Source organism: Nerophis lumbriciformis, linkage group LG26, assembly GCF_033978685.3.
Source record: "Nerophis lumbriciformis linkage group LG26, RoL_Nlum_v2.1, whole genome shotgun sequence".
NCBI lineage: Eukaryota > Metazoa > Chordata > Actinopteri > Syngnathiformes > Syngnathidae > Nerophis > Nerophis lumbriciformis.
In genome coordinates this window covers 8,397,668-8,417,226 of record NC_084573.2, presented here as the reverse complement: position 1 = coordinate 8,417,226, position 19,559 = coordinate 8,397,668, and the positions used below count along the sequence as shown (strand labels likewise).

At 34.1% G+C, this 19,559-nt stretch overlaps 1 protein-coding gene across 3 annotated transcripts in view; it reads left to right on the top strand.

The window, feature by feature from the left end:
• The window catches only part of brf1a (BRF1 general transcription factor IIIB subunit a), a 233,891-nt gene extending 220,142 nt beyond the window's left edge, over positions 1–13,749 (top strand). For all 3 annotated transcript variants that reach the window (XM_061987474.2, XM_072916242.1, XM_072916241.1), the window contains exons 18-19: positions 8,307–8,463; positions 13,118–13,749. In XM_061987474.2, coding sequence (XP_061843458.2) covers positions 8,307–8,463; positions 13,118–13,152 — 192 coding nt within the window. In that variant the 3' untranslated portion in view covers positions 13,153–13,749. The remainder of the gene's footprint in view (positions 1–8,306; positions 8,464–13,117) is intronic.
• The last annotated feature ends 5,810 nt before the right edge of the window (positions 13,750–19,559 follow it).

Here is a 19,559-nt window from a genome sequence, read left to right as displayed (position 1 = left end):
TTTAATACTAAAAGTATTTAATTTTGACAATGTTTAATACTAACAGTGTTTAATACGAACAGTGTTTAATAATAACAGTGTTTATTACTAACAGTGTTTAATACTAACAGTGTTTAATACTAACAGTGTTTATTACTAAAAGTATTTCATTTTGACCATGTTTATTACTAACAGTGTTTAATACTAACAGTGTATATTACTAACAGTGTTTATTACTAACTGTGTTTAATACTAACAGTGTTTAATTCTAGCTGTGTTTATTACTAAAAGTATTTAATTTTGACAATGTTTATTACTAACAGTGTTTAATACTAACCGTGTTTATTACTAAAAGTATTTAATTTTGACAATGTTTATTACTAACAGTGTTTAATACTAACAGTGTTTATTACTAAAAGTATTTAATTTTGAAAATATTTATTACAAACAGTGTTTATTATTAACAGTGTTTATTACCGGCAGTGTTTATTACTAAAAGTGTTTAATTTTGACAGTGTTTATTACTACCAGTGTTTATTACTACCAGTGTTTAATACTAACAGTGTTTAATACAAACAGTATTTATTACTAAAAGTATTTAATTTTGAAAATGTTTATTACTAACAGTGTTTATTACAAACAGTGTTTATTACAAACAGTGTTTAATACTAACAGTGTTTAATACTAAAAGTATTTAATTTTGACAATGTTTAATACTAACAGTGTTTAATACTAACAGTGTTTAATACTAACAGTGTTTAATACTAACAGTGTTTATTACTAAAAGTATTTCATTTTGACAATGTTTAATACTAACAGTGTATATTACTAAGTGTTTATTACTAACTGTGTTTAATACTAACAGTGTTTAATTCTAGCTGTGTTTATTACTAAAAGTATTTAATTTTGACAATGTTTATTACTAAGTGTTTATTACTAAGAGTATTTAATACTAACAGTGTTTATCACTAAAACCATTTAATTTAGACAATATTTATTACTAACAGTGTTTAATACTAACAGTGTTTAATACTAACAGTGTTTATTACTAAAACTATTTAATTTAGACAATATTTATTACTAACAGTGTTTAATACTAACAGTGTTTAATACTAAAAGTATTTAATTTTGACAATGTTTAATACTAACAGTGTTTAATACTAACAGTGTTTAATACTAACAGTGTTTAATACTAACAGTGTTTATTACTAAAAGTATTTCATTTTGACAATGTTTAATACGAACAGTGTATATTACTAAGTGTTTATTACTAACTGTGTTTAATACTAACAGTGTTTAATTCTAGCTGTGTTTATTACTAAAAGTATTTAATTTTGACAATGTTTATTACTAAGTGTTTATTACTAACAGTATTTAATACTAACAGTGTTTATCACTAAAACCATTTAATTTAGACAATATTTATTACTAACAGTGTTTAATACTAACAGTGTTTAATACTAACAGTGTTTATTACTAAAACTATTTAATTTAGACAATATTTATTACTAACAGTGTTTAATACTAACAGTGTTTAATACTAAAAGTATTTAATTTTGACCATGTTTAATACTAACAGTGTTTAATTTTGAAAGTGTTTATTACTTACAGTGTTTAATACTAACTATGCTTAATACTAACAGTGTTTAAAACTAACTGTTTATTACTAAAAGTATTTAATTTTGACAATATTTATTACTAACAGTGTTTAATACTAACAGTATTTAATACTAACAGTGTTTATCACTAAAACCATTTAATTTAGACAATATTTATTACTAACAGTGTTTAATACTAACAGTGTTTAATACTAACAGTGTTTATTACTAAAACTATTTAATTTAGACAATATTTATTACTAACAGTGTTTAATACTAACAGTGTTTAATACTAAAAGTATTTAATTTTGACAATGTTTAATACTAACAGTGTTTAATTTTGAAAGTGTTTATTACTTACAGTGTTTAATACTAACAGTGTTTATTACTAAAAGTATTTAATTTTGACAATGTTTATTACTAACAGTGTTTAATACTAACAGTGTTTATTACTAACAGTATTTATTACTAAAAGTATTTAATTTTGACCATGTTTATTACTAACAGTGTTTAATACTAACAGTGTTTATTACTAACAGTGTTTATTACTAAAAGTATTTAATTTTGACAATGTTTATTACTAACAGTGTTTAATACTAACCGTGTTTATTACTAAAAGTATTTAATTTTGACAATGTTTATTACTAACAGTGTTTAATACTAACCGTGTTTATTACTAAAAGTATTTAATTTTGACAATGTTTATTACTAACAGTGTTTAATACTAACAGTGTTTATTACTAAAAATATTTCATTTTGAAAATGTTTATTACAAACAGTGTTTATTATTAACAGTGTTTATTACCGGCAGTGTTATTACTAAAAGTGTTTAATTTTGACAGTGTTTATTACTACCAGTGTTTAATACTAACAGTGTTTAATTTTGACAATGTTTAATACTAACAGTGTTTAATACTAAAAGTATTTAATTTTGACAATGTTTAATACTAACAGTGTTTAATACGAACAGTGTTTAATACTAACAGTGTTTAATACTAATAGTGTTTATTACTAAAAGTATTTAATTTTGAAAATGTTTATTACAAACAGTGTTTATTATTAACAGTGTTTATTACCGGCAGTGTTTATTACTAAAAGTGTTTAATTTTGACAGTGTTTATTACTACCAGTGTTTATTACTACCAGTGTTTAATACTAACAGTGTTTAATACAAACAGTATTTATTACTAAAAGTATTTAATTTTGAAAATGTTTATTACTAACAGTGTTTATTACAAACAGTGTTTATTACAAACAGTGTTTAATACTAACAGTGTTTAATACTAAAAGTATTTAATTTTGACAATGTTTAATACTAACAGTGTTTAATACGAACAGTGTTTAATAATAACAGTGTTTATTACTAACAGTGTTTAATACTAACAGTGTTTAATACTAACAGTGTTTATTACTAAAAGTATTTCATTTTGACCATGTTTATTACTAACAGTGTTTAATACTAACAGTGTATATTACTAACAGTGTTTATTACTAACTGTGTTTAATACTAACAGTGTTTAATTCTAGCTGTGTTTATTACTAAAAGTATTTAATTTTGACAATGTTTATTACTAACAGTGTTTAATACTAACCGTGTTTATTACTAAAAGTATTTAATTTTGACAATGTTTATTACTAACAGTGTTTAATACTAACAGTGTTTATTACTAAAAGTATTTAATTTTGAAAATATTTATTACAAACAGTGTTTATTATTAACAGTGTTTATTACCGGCAGTGTTTATTACTAAAAGTGTTTAATTTTGACAGTGTTTATTACTACCAGTGTTTATTACTACCAGTGTTTAATACTAACAGTGTTTAATACAAACAGTATTTATTACTAAAAGTATTTAATTTTGAAAATGTTTATTACTAACAGTGTTTATTACAAACAGTGTTTATTACAAACAGTGTTTAATACTAACAGTGTTTAATACTAAAAGTATTTAATTTTGACAATGTTTAATACTAACAGTGTTTAATACTAACAGTGTTTAATACTAACAGTGTTTAATACTAACAGTGTTTATTACTAAAAGTATTTCATTTTGACAATGTTTAATACTAACAGTGTATATTACTAAGTGTTTATTACTAACTGTGTTTAATACTAACAGTGTTTAATTCTAGCTGTGTTTATTACTAAAAGTATTTAATTTTGACAATGTTTATTACTAAGTGTTTATTACTAAGAGTATTTAATACTAACAGTGTTTATCACTAAAACCATTTAATTTAGACAATATTTATTACTAACAGTGTTTAATACTAACAGTGTTTAATACTAACAGTGTTTATTACTAAAACTATTTAATTTAGACAATATTTATTACTAACAGTGTTTAATACTAACAGTGTTTAATACTAAAAGTATTTAATTTTGACAATGTTTAATACTAACAGTGTTTAATACTAACAGTGTTTAATACTAACAGTGTTTAATACTAACAGTGTTTATTACTAAAAGTATTTCATTTTGACAATGTTTAATACTAACAGTGTATATTACTAAGTGTTTATTACTAACTGTGTTTAATACTAACAGTGTTTAATTCTAGCTGTGTTTATTACTAAAAGTATTTAATTTTGACAATGTTTATTACTAAGTGTTTATTACTAACAGTATTTAATACTAACAGTGTTTATCACTAAAACCATTTAATTTAGACAATATTTATTACTAACAGTGTTTAATACTAACAGTGTTTAATACTAACAGTGTTTATTACTAAAACTATTTAATTTAGACAATATTTATTACTAACAGTGTTTAATACTAACAGTGTTTAATACTAAAAGTATTTAATTTTGACCATGTTTAATACTAACAGTGTTTAATTTTGAAAGTGTTTATTACTTACAGTGTTTAATACTAACTATGCTTAATACTAACAGTGTTTAAAACTAACTGTTTATTACTAAAAGTATTTAATTTTGACAATATTTATTACTAACAGTGTTTAATACTAACAGTATTTAATACTAACAGTGTTTATCACTAAAACCATTTAATTTAGACAATATTTATTACTAACAGTGTTTAATACTAACAGTGTTTAATACTAACAGTGTTTATTACTAAAACTATTTAATTTAGACAATATTTATTACTAACAGTGTTTAATACTAACAGTGTTTAATACTAAAAGTATTTAATTTTGACAATGTTTAATACTAACAGTGTTTAATTTTGAAAGTGTTTATTACTTACAGTGTTTAATACTAACAGTGTTTATTACTAAAAGTATTTAATTTTGACAATGTTTATTACTAACAGTGTTTAATACTAACAGTGTTTATTACTAACAGTATTTATTACTAAAAGTATTTAATTTTGACCATGTTTATTACTAACAGTGTTTAATACTAACAGTGTTTATTACTAACAGTGTTTATTACTAAAAGTATTTAATTTTGACAATGTTTATTACTAACAGTGTTTAATACTAACCGTGTTTATTACTAAAAGTATTTAATTTTGACAATGTTTATTACTAACAGTGTTTAATACTAACCGTGTTTATTACTAAAAGTATTTAATTTTGACAATGTTTATTACTAACAGTGTTTAATACTAACAGTGTTTATTACTAAAAATATTTCATTTTGAAAATGTTTATTACAAACAGTGTTTATTATTAACAGTGTTTATTACCGGCAGTGTTATTACTAAAAGTGTTTAATTTTGACAGTGTTTATTACTACCAGTGTTTAATACTAACAGTGTTTAATTTTGACAATGTTTAATACTAACAGTGTTTAATACTAAAAGTATTTAATTTTGACAATGTTTAATACTAACAGTGTTTAATACGAACAGTGTTTAATACTAACAGTGTTTAATACTAATAGTGTTTATTACTAAAAGTATTTAATTTTGAAAATGTTTATTACAAACAGTGTTTATTATTAACAGTGTTTATTACCGGCAGTGTTTATTACTAAAAGTGTTTAATTTTGACAGTGTTTATTACTACCAGTGTTTATTACTACCAGTGTTTAATACTAACAGTGTTTAATACAAACAGTATTTATTACTAAAAGTATTTAATTTTGAAAATGTTTATTACTAACAGTGTTTATTACAAACAGTGTTTATTACAAACAGTGTTTAATACTAACAGTGTTTAATACTAAAAGTATTTAATTTTGACAATGTTTAATACTAACAGTGTTTAATACGAACAGTGTTTAATAATAACAGTGTTTATTACTAACAGTGTTTAATACTAACAGTGTTTAATACTAACAGTGTTTATTACTAAAAGTATTTCATTTTGACCATGTTTATTACTAACAGTGTTTAATACTAACAGTGTATATTACTAACAGTGTTTATTACTAACTGTGTTTAATACTAACAGTGTTTAATTCTAGCTGTGTTTATTACTAAAAGTATTTAATTTTGACAATGTTTATTACTAACAGTGTTTAATACTAACCGTGTTTATTACTAAAAGTATTTAATTTTGACAATGTTTATTACTAACAGTGTTTAATACTAACAGTGTTTATTACTAAAAGTATTTAATTTTGAAAATATTTATTACAAACAGTGTTTATTATTAACAGTGTTTATTACCGGCAGTGTTTATTACTAAAAGTGTTTAATTTTGACAGTGTTTATTACTACCAGTGTTTATTACTACCAGTGTTTAATACTAACAGTGTTTAATACAAACAGTATTTATTACTAAAAGTATTTAATTTTGAAAATGTTTATTACTAACAGTGTTTATTACAAACAGTGTTTATTACAAACAGTGTTTAATACTAACAGTGTTTAATACTAAAAGTATTTAATTTTGACAATGTTTAATACTAACAGTGTTTAATACTAACAGTGTTTAATACTAACAGTGTTTAATACTAACAGTGTTTATTACTAAAAGTATTTCATTTTGACAATGTTTAATACTAACAGTGTATATTACTAAGTGTTTATTACTAACTGTGTTTAATACTAACAGTGTTTAATTCTAGCTGTGTTTATTACTAAAAGTATTTAATTTTGACAATGTTTATTACTAAGTGTTTATTACTAAGAGTATTTAATACTAACAGTGTTTATCACTAAAACCATTTAATTTAGACAATATTTATTACTAACAGTGTTTAATACTAACAGTGTTTAATACTAACAGTGTTTATTACTAAAACTATTTAATTTAGACAATATTTATTACTAACAGTGTTTAATACTAACAGTGTTTAATACTAAAAGTATTTAATTTTGACAATGTTTAATACTAACAGTGTTTAATACTAACAGTGTTTAATACTAACAGTGTTTAATACTAACAGTGTTTATTACTAAAAGTATTTCATTTTGACAATGTTTAATACTAACAGTGTATATTACTAAGTGTTTATTACTAACTGTGTTTAATACTAACAGTGTTTAATTCTAGCTGTGTTTATTACTAAAAGTATTTAATTTTGACAATGTTTATTACTAAGTGTTTATTACTAACAGTATTTAATACTAACAGTGTTTATCACTAAAACCATTTAATTTAGACAATATTTATTACTAACAGTGTTTAATACTAACAGTGTTTAATACTAACAGTGTTTATTACTAAAACTATTTAATTTAGACAATATTTATTACTAACAGTGTTTAATACTAACAGTGTTTAATACTAAAAGTATTTAATTTTGACCATGTTTAATACTAACAGTGTTTAATTTTGAAAGTGTTTATTACTTACAGTGTTTAATACTAACTATGCTTAATACTAACAGTGTTTAAAACTAACTGTTTATTACTAAAAGTATTTAATTTTGACAATATTTATTACTAACAGTGTTTAATACTAACAGTATTTAATACTAACAGTGTTTATCACTAAAACCATTTAATTTAGACAATATTTATTACTAACAGTGTTTAATACTAACAGTGTTTAATACTAACAGTGTTTATTACTAAAACTATTTAATTTAGACAATATTTATTACTAACAGTGTTTAATACTAACAGTGTTTAATACTAAAAGTATTTAATTTTGACAATGTTTAATACTAACAGTGTTTAATTTTGAAAGTGTTTATTACTTACAGTGTTTAATACTAACAGTGTTTAAAACTAACTGTTTATTACTAAAAGTATTTAATTTTGACAATATTTATTACTAACAGTGTTTATTACTAACAGTGTTTAATAATAACAGTGTTTATTACTAAAAGTATTTAATTTTGACAATGGTTATTACTAACAGTGTTTAATACTAAAAGTATTTAATTTTGACAATGTTTATTACTAACCGTGTTTAATACTAACAGTGTTTATTACTGACAGTGTTTAATTTTGATAGTGTTTATTACTAGCAGTGTTTATTACTAACAGTGTTTAATTTTGACAGTGTTTATTACTAACAGTGTTTAATTTTGATAGTGTTTATTACTAGCAGTGTTTATTACTAACAGTGTTTAATTTTGACAGTGTTTATTACTAACAGTGTTTAATTTTGATAGTGTTTATTACTAGCAGTGTTTATTACTAACAGTGTTTATTACTAACAGTGTTTAATTTTGATAGTGTTTATTACTAACAGTGTTTAATTTTGACAGTGTTTATTACTAACAGTGTTTATTACCGGCAGTGTTTATTACTAACAGTCATTGTGTAAATGAAGTGGCAGGGTGACATTCCCCTCATTGGAGGACTGGGAGAGAAAAAACATTAAAAGTATCTCTTGCAATATTCCCCGTTTCTTTCAGCCCTCTGGCCCCGCCCCCTCCCCCGCCCCCGTGCCAGCTCCGTCCTCTGTGCTGGTCGAGAGTGGCCCGGTGGTCTACGAGGAGGGCGCCGCGCAGGACGAGGATGAGGACGAGGAGGAGACCTGTGTCAGCGCCATGGAGCTGATGGGCGGTCAAGGTGAGCGGAAGGTCACGGTCATGTAAATGTGGCGAGTCACTCGGCCTCGCCGAGGGACGTCTGGCGTGCACACGCTCGTTAGGGTCGTGTTTTAATGAGCCAACCTCTCGGGCGAGGGTAAGGGGTGGAGTCTAGCTGTTAAAGTTCTCTGACTTTGCCGCCATAAAACCGGTTAATTAAATCCTGCAGGGAAAGTCTTTTTGACGTCGTAGTGAAGATTGATTGACGATCAGTAATATTTACGTCTACTTTTTTTAATCCACATTAACCCCGTAGCTCGCCATGGATCTAATGGACACAACTACGCTGCGTTCATGGACAGCCGAAATTAGTAGGACAAAACGGCGCTCGCCAAATACTCTCATCAGTCAAGCATGAACACAAACATATTAACCAGTTGTAGTTCTAACAATTATCAATCAATGTTTACTTATATAGCCCTAAATCACGAGTGTCTCAAAGGGCTGCACAAGCCACAACGACATCCTCGGCTCAGATGCCACATCAGGGCAAGGAAAAACTCAACCCAGTGGGATGACAATGAGAAACCTTGGAGAGGACTGTAGATGTGAGTGACCGGTGCAATAGACGTCGAGTGGATCTAGCATAATATAGTGAGAGTCCAGTCCATAGTGGATCTAACATAATAGTGAGAGTCCAGTCCATAGTGGATCTAACATAATAGTGAGAGTCCAGTCCATAGTAGATCTAACATAACAGTAAGAGTCCAGTCCATAGTGGATCTAACATAATAGTGAGAGTCCAGTCCATAGTGGATCTAACATAACAGTAAGAGTCCAGTCCATAGTGGATCTAACATAATAGTGAGAGTTTAGTCCATAGTGGATCTAACATAATAGTGTGAGAGTCCAGTCCATAGTGGATCTAACATAATAGTGAGAGTGCAGTCCATAGTGGATCTAACATAATAGAGAGAGTCCAGTCCATAGTAGATCTAACATAATAGTGAGAGTCCAGTCCATAGTGGATCTAACATAATAGTGAGAGTCCAGTCCATAGTGGATCTAACATAATAGTGAGAGTCCAGTCCATAGTGGATCTAACATAATATTGTGAGAGTCCAGTCCATAGTGGATCTAACATAATAGTGAGAGTCCAGTCCATAGTGGATCTAACATAATAGTGAGAGTCCAGTCCATAGTGGATCTAACATAATAGTGAGAGTCCAGTCCATAGTGGATCTAACATAATAGTGAGAGTCCAGTCCATAGTGGATCTAACATAATAGTGTGAGAGTCCAGTCCATAGTGGATCTAACATAATAGTGAGAGTCCAGTCCATAGTGGATCTAACATAATAGTGAGAGTTTAGTCCATAGTGGATCTAACATAATAGTGTGAGAGTCCAGTTCATAGTGGATCTAACATAATAGTGAGAGTCCAGTCCATAGTGGATCTAACATAATGTTATGAGAGTCCAGTCCATAGTAGATCTAACATAATATTGTGAGAGTCCAGTCCATAGTGGATCTAACATAATAGTGTGAGAGTCCAGTCCATAGTGGATCTAACATAATAGTGAGAGTCCAGTCCATAGTGGATCTAACATAATAGTGAGAGTCCAGTCCATAGTGGATCTAACATAATAGTGAGAGTCCAGTCCATAGTGGATCTAACATAATAGTGAGAGTCCAGTCCATAGTGGATCTAACATAATAGTGAGAGTCCAGTCCATAGTGGATCTAACATAATAGTGAGAGTCCAGTCCATAGTGGATCTAACATAATAGTGAGAGTCCAATCCATAGTGGATCTAACATAATAGTGAGAGTCCAGTCCATAGTGGATCTAACATAATAGTGAGAGTCCAGTCCATAGTGGATCTAACATAATAGTGAGAGTCCAGTCCATAGTGGATCTAACATAATAGTGAGAGTCCAGTCCATAGTGGATCTAACATAATAGTGAGAGTCCAATCCATAGTGGATCTAACATAATAGTGAGAGTCCAGTCCATAGTGGATCTAACATAATAGTGAGAGTCCAGTCCATAGTGGATCTAACATAATAGTGAGAGTCCAGTCCATAGTGGATCTAACATAATAGTGAGAGTCCAGTCCATAGTGGATCTAACATAATAGTGAGAGTCCAGTCCATAGTGGATCTAACATAATAGTGAGAGTCCAGTCCATAGTGGATCTAACATAATAGTGAGAGTCCAGTCCATAGTGGATCTAACATAATAGTGAGAGTCCAGTCCATAGTGGATCTAACATAATAGTTATTATTTCAGTTTTTGCAGTGTATTTATTAACTATGGTTTCATGGAACTTAAATTGTACACTGCAAAAACTGAAATCTAAGTAAGATGAAATATCTCAAATAAGGGTGATATTTGCTTATTTTCTGTCTGATAAGATAATTCTTCTCACTAAGCAGATTTTATGTTAGAGTGTTTTACTTGTTTTAAGTGTTTTGGTCCTAAATGATCTCAGTAAGATATTACAGCTTGTTGCTGAGATTTGATGACCTATATTGAGTAAATCATGCTTGAAACTAGAATATCAACTGTTGCAAAGCTGTGTCATCAACACTCACAAGTATAAAACTACTTCTTTAAAGTAATCATTTCTTACTTCAAGGATGAAAAAAAAATCATGATGCCGAGCGCATATCATTATGTCAAGATAATGGCACTAGCATTTACTTCATTTAAGAATATTTTTCAACATATTGAGCAAAAAGGTCTCTTTTTTTCTACCAAGAAAAGTGCACTTGTTATTAGTGAGACAATACTTATTTTAAGGTATTTTTGGGTTCATTGAGGTTAGCTAATTTTACTTGTTTTGGAAAGTCTTGACAAGCCGAATTTTCTTGTTCTATTGGCAGATAATTTTGCTTAGTTCAAATAAAATATCCCTAATTTTTGTATTTTTTTTTTCTTGTTTTTGAACACTGACTTTTTGCAGTGTACTTCCCTCAATTATGAATTTGAATTGCATTTCTACTTCCTGTCTGCAGATGCAATTCAAATTGATGGAATTTAACTACAAACCCCGTTTCCATATGAGTTGGGAAATTGTGTTAGATGTAAATATAAACGGAATACAATGATTTGCAAATCCTTTTCAACCCATATTCAGTTGAATATGCTACAAAGACAACATATTTGATGTTCAAACTGATAAACTTTTTTTTTGTTGCAAATAATCATTAACTTTAGAATTTGATGCCAGCAACACGTGACAAAGCAGTTGGGAAAGGTGGCAATAAATACTGATAAAGTTGAGGAATGCTCATCAAACACTTATTTGGAACATCCCACAGGTGTGCAGGCAAATTGGGAACAGGTGGGTGCCATGATTGGGTATAAGAGTAGATTCCATGAAATGCTCAGTCATTTACAAACAAGGATGGGGCGAGGGTCACCACTTTGTCAACAAATGTGTGAGCAAATTGTTGAACAGTTTAAGAAAAACCTTTCTCAACCAGCTATTGCAAGGAATTGAGGGATTTCACCATCTACGCTCCGTAATATCATCAAAGGGTTCAGAGAATCTGGAGAAATCACTGCACATAAGCAGCTAAGCCCGTGACCTTCGATCCCTCAGGCTGTACTGCATCAACAAGCGACATCAGTGTGTAAAGGATATCACCACATGGGCTCAGGAACACTTCAGAAACCCACTGTCAGTAACTACAGTTGGTCGCTACATCTGTACGTGCAAGTTAAAACTCTCCTATGCAAGGCGAAAACTGTTTATCAACAACACCCAGAAACGCCGTTGGCTTCGCTGGGCCTGAGCTCATCTAAGATGGACTGATACAAAGTGGAAAAGTGTTCTGTGGTCTGACGAGTCCACATTTCAAATTGTTTTTGGAAACTGTGGACGTCGTGTCCTCAGGACCAAAGAGGAAAAGAACCATCCGGATTGTTATAGGTGCAAAGTGTAAAAGCCAGCATGTGTGATGGTATGGGGGTGTATTAGTGCCCAAGACATGGGTAACTTACACATCTGTGAAGGCACCATTAATGCTGAAAGGTACATACAGGTTTTGGAGCAACATATGTTGCCATCCAAGCAACGTTACCATGGACGCCCCTGCTTATTTCAGCAAGACAATGCCAAGCCACGTGTTACATCAACGTGGCTTCATAGGAAAAGAGTGCGGGTACTAGACTGGCCTGCCAGTAGTCCAGACCTGTCTCCCATTGAAAATGTGTGGCGCATTATGAAGCCTAAAATAGCACAACGGAGACCCCCGGACTGTTGAACAACTTAAGCTGTACGTCAAGCAAGAATGGGAAAGAATCCACCCGAGAAGCTTAAAAAATGTGTCTCCTCAGTTCCCAAACGTTTACTGAGTGTTGTTAAAAGGAAAGGCCATGTAACACAGTGGTGAACATGCCCTTTCCCAACTACTTTGGCACGTGTTGCAGCCATGAAATTCTAAGAAAAAAAAAAGAAAAAGTTTGAGTTTGAACGTCAAATATGTTGTCTTTGTAGTGCATTCAACTGAATATGGGTTGAAAAAGATTTGCAAATCATTGTATTCCGTTTATATTTACATCTAACACAATTTCCCAACTCATATGGAAACGGGGTTTGTAGAACTTGGGAGACGTTCTCAATTTGCTCTTGAATTTTTGCACAAGCTCGTCGGACTTTGACGGGAAGGTCTTTTTCTCCCGCAGGTTACGGCTGCGACGATTACGACGACGCCTTCTAGCCGCTGCCCACCCCCCTCCCCCGTCCCGTCGGGGTCCACTTTGCACACTTTCCACGTTTACACGCTGTGACACAACCACGGCGGACGGCGGAGACATGAGACGAGCCTCGAGCACGGTCGCGGTAACGAGGGGTTCTGTCGGCGACGTAAGAAACGACACAGGAGCTTTTAATTAGCGTTAAAAAAAAATCTTGCCTCTGACCTGCGCTCGACCCCCCGACGTGCTCGTCATACCACAGACAGGAGGCTTCACCTTGTAAATAACCAACAAGCTTCCAGTGTTTAATAACGTGGCCGAGTGGCCGTCTTTAACTCTTTTACCTGCCTGACGTTCTCCAACAAACGCCGGCGGAAAGTTCCGTTCTCCTAACACAACATGAACACTTAGCTTGATTAAGTGAAAACCAACATTTATACAGAAGAAATTATTTATTTAGATTTGTTAGCATCTTAATGAGAGTTTGATATATGAAAATTGCATCTTCTCTCCATTTTTTTTTTTTGAAGTATATATATTTATTTAGACTTTTATCATTTTTGTGTTGGACACTGGGGGTGACAGAAAGTGCTGTGTCAGTAAATATTTGACTGAAAGAACTCGTCTTTTTCTGTCTTTCTTTCATAGCTAGAGCATAAAAGACACAATGCCCACCAAAAGCAGCGGCGTCGTGTAATAACGGGGTTATTAGCACTGTTACTTTTTCATACTGTTGCGTCGACCAGTTCTTCCTCCCAGGGAATCTAAGTTACTGATCAATCCCAAGTTCTTTCGATGACATATATGCTGAGTAAGAAGGACCATCAAGACAGAATAGGAATATTTTCAAGTTTTACTAAAGCTTTAGGAGATCAGTTGAACCAATGCATTCATATCGGCTACTCTAGTTGATCTGACATTCAAATGGAAAAGCCCACTCTTTGCACACAAAGAAAACCCCCATCTCCCCCCTCTCAACACTGATAAGGAAAAGAGTGGGTGTTGTATTTCACATTCCTGATGGGTTAAGACACGAAACAGACAATCTGAAGGCAAAGAGAGACTGGTAGAATAAACAAAGGAAAAGTACTAGCTCATCAAACATGGCTACGAATAGAGAAATAACTCTTAAACATATGCAACTTCCACAATACACACTACTACTTGGAGGGAATAATGAACAGCAAGTCGATCAACGCAACAGTCCTAGTGGGTGTTGTATTTCACATTCCTGATGGTTTAAGACACGAAACAGACAATCTGAAGGCAAAGAGAGACTGGTAGAATAAACAAAGGAAAAGTACTATCTCATCAAACATGGCTACGAATAGAGAAATAACTCTTAAACATATGCATCTTCCACAATACACACTACTACTTGGAGGGAATAATGAACAGCAAGTCGATCAACGCAACAGTCCTAGTGGGGGTTGTATTTCACATTCCTGATGGTTTAATACACGAAACAGACAATCTGAAGACAAAGAGAGACTGGTAGAATAAACAAAGGAAAAGTACTAGCTCATCAAACATGGCTATGAATAGAGAAATAACTCTTAAACATACATGCATCCTCCACAATACACACTACTACTTGGAGGGAATAATGAACAGCAAGTCGATCAACGCAACAGTCCTACAACACCCCAATTGTGGACAAGGGGATATGACAGCCATCGATGCACATTCAGTCTCTTTATGAACCGGAGGTAACATAATCCAGGGAAAATATTCAACAGAGCTCTAAGCTGCTAAGCTAACAAAGATAGCCGCGCTGAAATACTGATATTTCTAAGCGCTTGACAGGCACCGCCTTTTAAAGGCCCACTTTCACGCTCTGCTCTCATGAAACGTCTCTTTACTGCATATGCCAGATAAACATTTTTATTAACTAATTAATAACTTTCCATAGTAATTAATTACATTTATTGAAGAGTAATTCCGTTAGTACCGTATTTTTCGGAGTATAAGTCGCACCGGCCGAAAATGCATAACAAAGAAGGGAAAAACCATATATAAGTCGCACTGGAGTATAAATCGCATTTTGGGGGGAAATGTATTTGATAAAATCTAACACCAAGAATAGACATTTGAAAGGCAATTTAAAATAAATAGAGTGAACAACAGGCTGAATAAGTGTACGTTATATGAGGCATAAATAACCAACTGGTATGTTAACGTAACATATTATGATAAGAGTCATTCAAATAACTATAACATATAGAACATGCTATACGTTTACCAAACAATCTGTCACTCCTAATCGCTAAATCCCATGAAATCTTATACGTCTAGTCTCTTACGTGAATGAGATAAATAATATTATTTGATATTTTACGCTAATGTGCTAATAATTTCACACATAAGTCGCTCCTGAGTATAAGTCTCAAACTATGAAAAAAACTGCGACTTATAGTCCGAAAAATACGGTAGTTCAATTACATTTTTGGTAAAGTATCAAGTAATTATAATTCATTACTTTTCAATAGTCATTTTTAAACGCTGTTCACTAGTGTGTTGCACAAGTAATATTACCGACCAAAATGAAGCAACAAACCAAATCTTGTTTAGTGCCACAAAAGCCTGATTGTCATTAACATTTGGGTCGCTTCATAAACTGCCAGTTTTACCCTCCACTTATTGTACAATCATTATGAAAAATTGGCTTTAAATGGGACAGAGACAAGGCCGTTGTTGCTTTGGTAGTCCTTACACCTTTGTCTCAAGTCTGAGACCGACCACCCGGACAGCTGCTGCAACAATTGGTTTGCATGACCAAAGAATTTCTCTGAGAAACCGCCTCAGGGAAGCTCATCTCGCATGCTCGTCGTCCTCATCGGGGTCTCGACCTGACTGCAGTTCGTCGTCGTCACCGACTTGAGTAGGCAAATGCTCACTTTTGATAACGTCTGGCACATTGGAGAGGTGTTGTCTCAACGGATGAATCACGGTTTTCACCGTTCAGGGCACTTGGCAGACAGCGTGTGTGGTGTCAACGTTGTGAATCGAGTAACGGTGAGGGTGGGGTTATGGTATGGGCAGGCGTATGTTATGGACAACGAACACAAGTGGATTTTACTGAAGGCATTTTGAATGCCTTCCCGGTAAGGTCTATTCAGGTGTACTGGAGAGGAGGCTACGCCGGATAGTTGAACCTCGGATTCAGGAGGAACAGTGTGGTTTTCGTCCTGGTCGTGGGACTGTGGACCAGCTCTATACTCTCGGCAGGGTCCTTGAGGGTGCATGGGAGTTTGCCCAACCAGTCTACATGTGCTTTGTGGACTTGGAGAAGGCATTCGACCGTGTACCCGGGAAAGTCCTGTGGGGAGTGCTCAGAGAGTATGGGGTATCGGACTGTTATTGTGGTGGTTCGCTCCTTGCATGATCAGTGTCAGAGCTTGGTCCGCATTGCTGGCAGTAAGTCTGACCCGTTTCCAGTGAGGGTAGGACTCCGCCAAGGCTGCCCTTTGTCACCGATTCTGTTCATAACCTTTATGGACAGAATTTCTAGGCGCAGTCAGGGCGTTGAGGGTATCTGGTTTGGTGGCTGCAGGATTAGGTCTCTACTTTTTGCAGATGATGTGGTCCTGATGGCTTCATCTGGCCAAGATCTTCAGCTCTCACTGGATCGGTTCGCAGCCGAGTGTGAAGCGACTGGGATGGGAATCAGCACCTCCAAGTCCGAGTCCATGGTTCTCACCCGGAAAAGGGTGGAGTGCCATCTCCGGGTTGGGGAGGAGATCTTGCCCCAAGTGGAGGAGTTCAAGTACCTCGGAGTCTTGTTCACGAGTGAGGGAAGAGTGGATCGTGAGATCGACAGGCGGAACGGTGCGGCGTCTTCAGTAATGCAGACGCTGTATCGATCCGTTGTGGTGAAGAAGGAGCTGAGCCGGAAGGCAAAGCTCTCGATTTACCGGTCGATCTACGTTCCCATCCTCACCTATGGTTATGAGCTTTGGGTCATGACCGAAAGGACAAGATCACGGTACAAGCGGCCGAAATGAGTTTCCTCCGCCGGGTGGCGGGGCTCTCCCTTAGAGATAGGGTGAGAAGCTCTGTCATCCGGGGGGAGCTCAAAGTAAAGCCGCTGCTCCTCCACATCGAGAGGATCCAGATGAGGTGGTTCGGGCATCTGGTCAGGATGCCACCCGAACGCCTCCCTAGGGAGGTGTTTAGGGCACATCCGACCGGTAGGAGGCCACGGGGAAGACCCAGGACACGTTGGGAAGACTATATCCCGGCTGGCCTGAGAACGCCTCGGCATCCCTCGGGAGGAGCTGGACGAAGTGGCTGGGGAGAGGGAAGTCTGGGCTTCCCTGCTTAGGCTGCTGCCCCCACGACCCGACCTCGGATAAGCGGAAGAAGATGGATGGATGGCATTTTGAATGCACAGAGATACCGTGACGAGACCCTGAGGCTCATTGTTGTGCCATTCACCCAAGACTATCACTTCATATTGTCAGTACTTTTTCTGGCTTTAAATGGGACAGAGACAAGGCCGTTGTTGCTTTGGTAGTCCTTACACCTTTGTCTCGTCTGAGACCGACCACCCGGACAGCTGCTGCAACAATTGGTTTGCATGACCAAAGAATTTCTTTGAGAAACCGCCTCAGGGAAGCTCATCTGCATGCTCGTCGTCTCATCGGGGTCTCGGCCTGACTGCAGTTTGTCGTCGTCACCGACTTGAGTGGGCAAATGGGATTATGGTATGGGCAGGCATATGTTATGGACATTGAACACAAGTGCATTTTACTGAAGGGTATTTGAATGCACAGAGATACCGTGACGAGACCCTGAGGCTCATTGTTGTGCCATTCACCCAAGACTTATCACTTCATTTTGTAATACTTTCAAGAATTTTTCTGGCTTAAAATGGGACGGACACAATTCCGTTCTTGTTTGGTAGTTCCTACACCTTCGCTACATAACCAAGATGGTGACTACGGAGGGTGGTAACGACGGCCATGGCTCTCGTTGCCCCTTGAAAAAAGATATGCGCCATGGCCACGGTGCGATTTTGGTGTGATTACGGTTTCTTTGACCAATGGTGTGTTTAGTTCTGCCTCGTGTGAACCGGCGGAGGCCCACTTACACAACACCAAGCATCACCGGACCAAACAGGAGTTCAATCCAACGGCATCCGGATGTGCGAAGGTCTCCGACTCCTCAAAGCCCAGAGCACCGAATGATGAAGTCGGATGAACAAAGGTAAGAAAGTTTTATACATTTGTAAAAGCATAAGAAGATGACAAACTCAACATATATGTTCATATTTAGCAACGCATTGTGTGCGGGTTGTGCAGTTTTCTCACTCAACTACTCTAGTTCAACGTAAATGAAAACCGCATAAAGAAAGCATTCCTGGCCGAGCACTAAATAATATAAAGCCCCAACATGTTACCGTCATTGTGGGCAAAAGGAACACTCAGTCTAAGCTTGGCTTTTTCTATGTACTATGACTGGAAGTGTTTTTATCGTGGACAAAAGGAACTTTTTACCACGGGTTCTTTTTGAATGTACTATGACAGGAAGTGTTCTTATCGTGGGCACAAGGAACACTTCAGCATGTGTTCTATTTTGAATGTACTATGACAGGAAGTGTTCTTATCGTGGGCAAAAAGAACACCAGCATGGGTTCTATTTTGAATGTACTATGACAGGAAGTGTTCTTATCGTGGGCACAAGGAACACTTAAGCATGGGTTCTATTTTGAATGTACTATGACAGGAAGTGTTCTTATCGTGGGCACAAGGAACACTTAAGCATGGGTTCTATTTTGAATGTACTATGACAGGAAGTGTTCTTATCGTGGGCACAAGGAACACTTAAGCATGGGTTCTATTTTGAATGTACTATGACAGGAAGTGTTCTTATCGTGGGCAAAAAGAACACCAGCATGGGTTCTATTTTGAATGTACTATGACAGGAAGTGTTCTTATCGTGGGCACAAGGAACACTTAAGCATGGGTTCTATTTTGAATGTACTATGACAGGAAGTGTTCTTATCGTGGGCAAAAAGAACACCAGCATGGGTTCTATTTTGAATGTACTATGACAGGAAGTGTTCTTATCGTGGGCACAAGGAACACTTAAGCATGGGTTCTATTTTGAATGTACTATGACAGGAAGTGTTCTTATCGTGGGCACAAGGAACACTTCAGCATGTGTTCTATTTTGAATGTAGTGTGACAGGAAGTGTTCTTATCGTGGGCAAAAGGAACACTTTAGCATGTGTTCTATTTTGAATGTAGTATGACAGGAAGTGTTCTTATTGTGGGCAAAAGGAACACTTCAGCATGGGTTCTATTTTGAATGTACTATGACAGGAAGTGTTGTTATCGTGGGCACAAGGAACACTTAATTAAGCATGGGTTCTATTTTGAATGTACTATGACAGGAAGTGTTCTTATCGTGGGCACAAGGAACACTT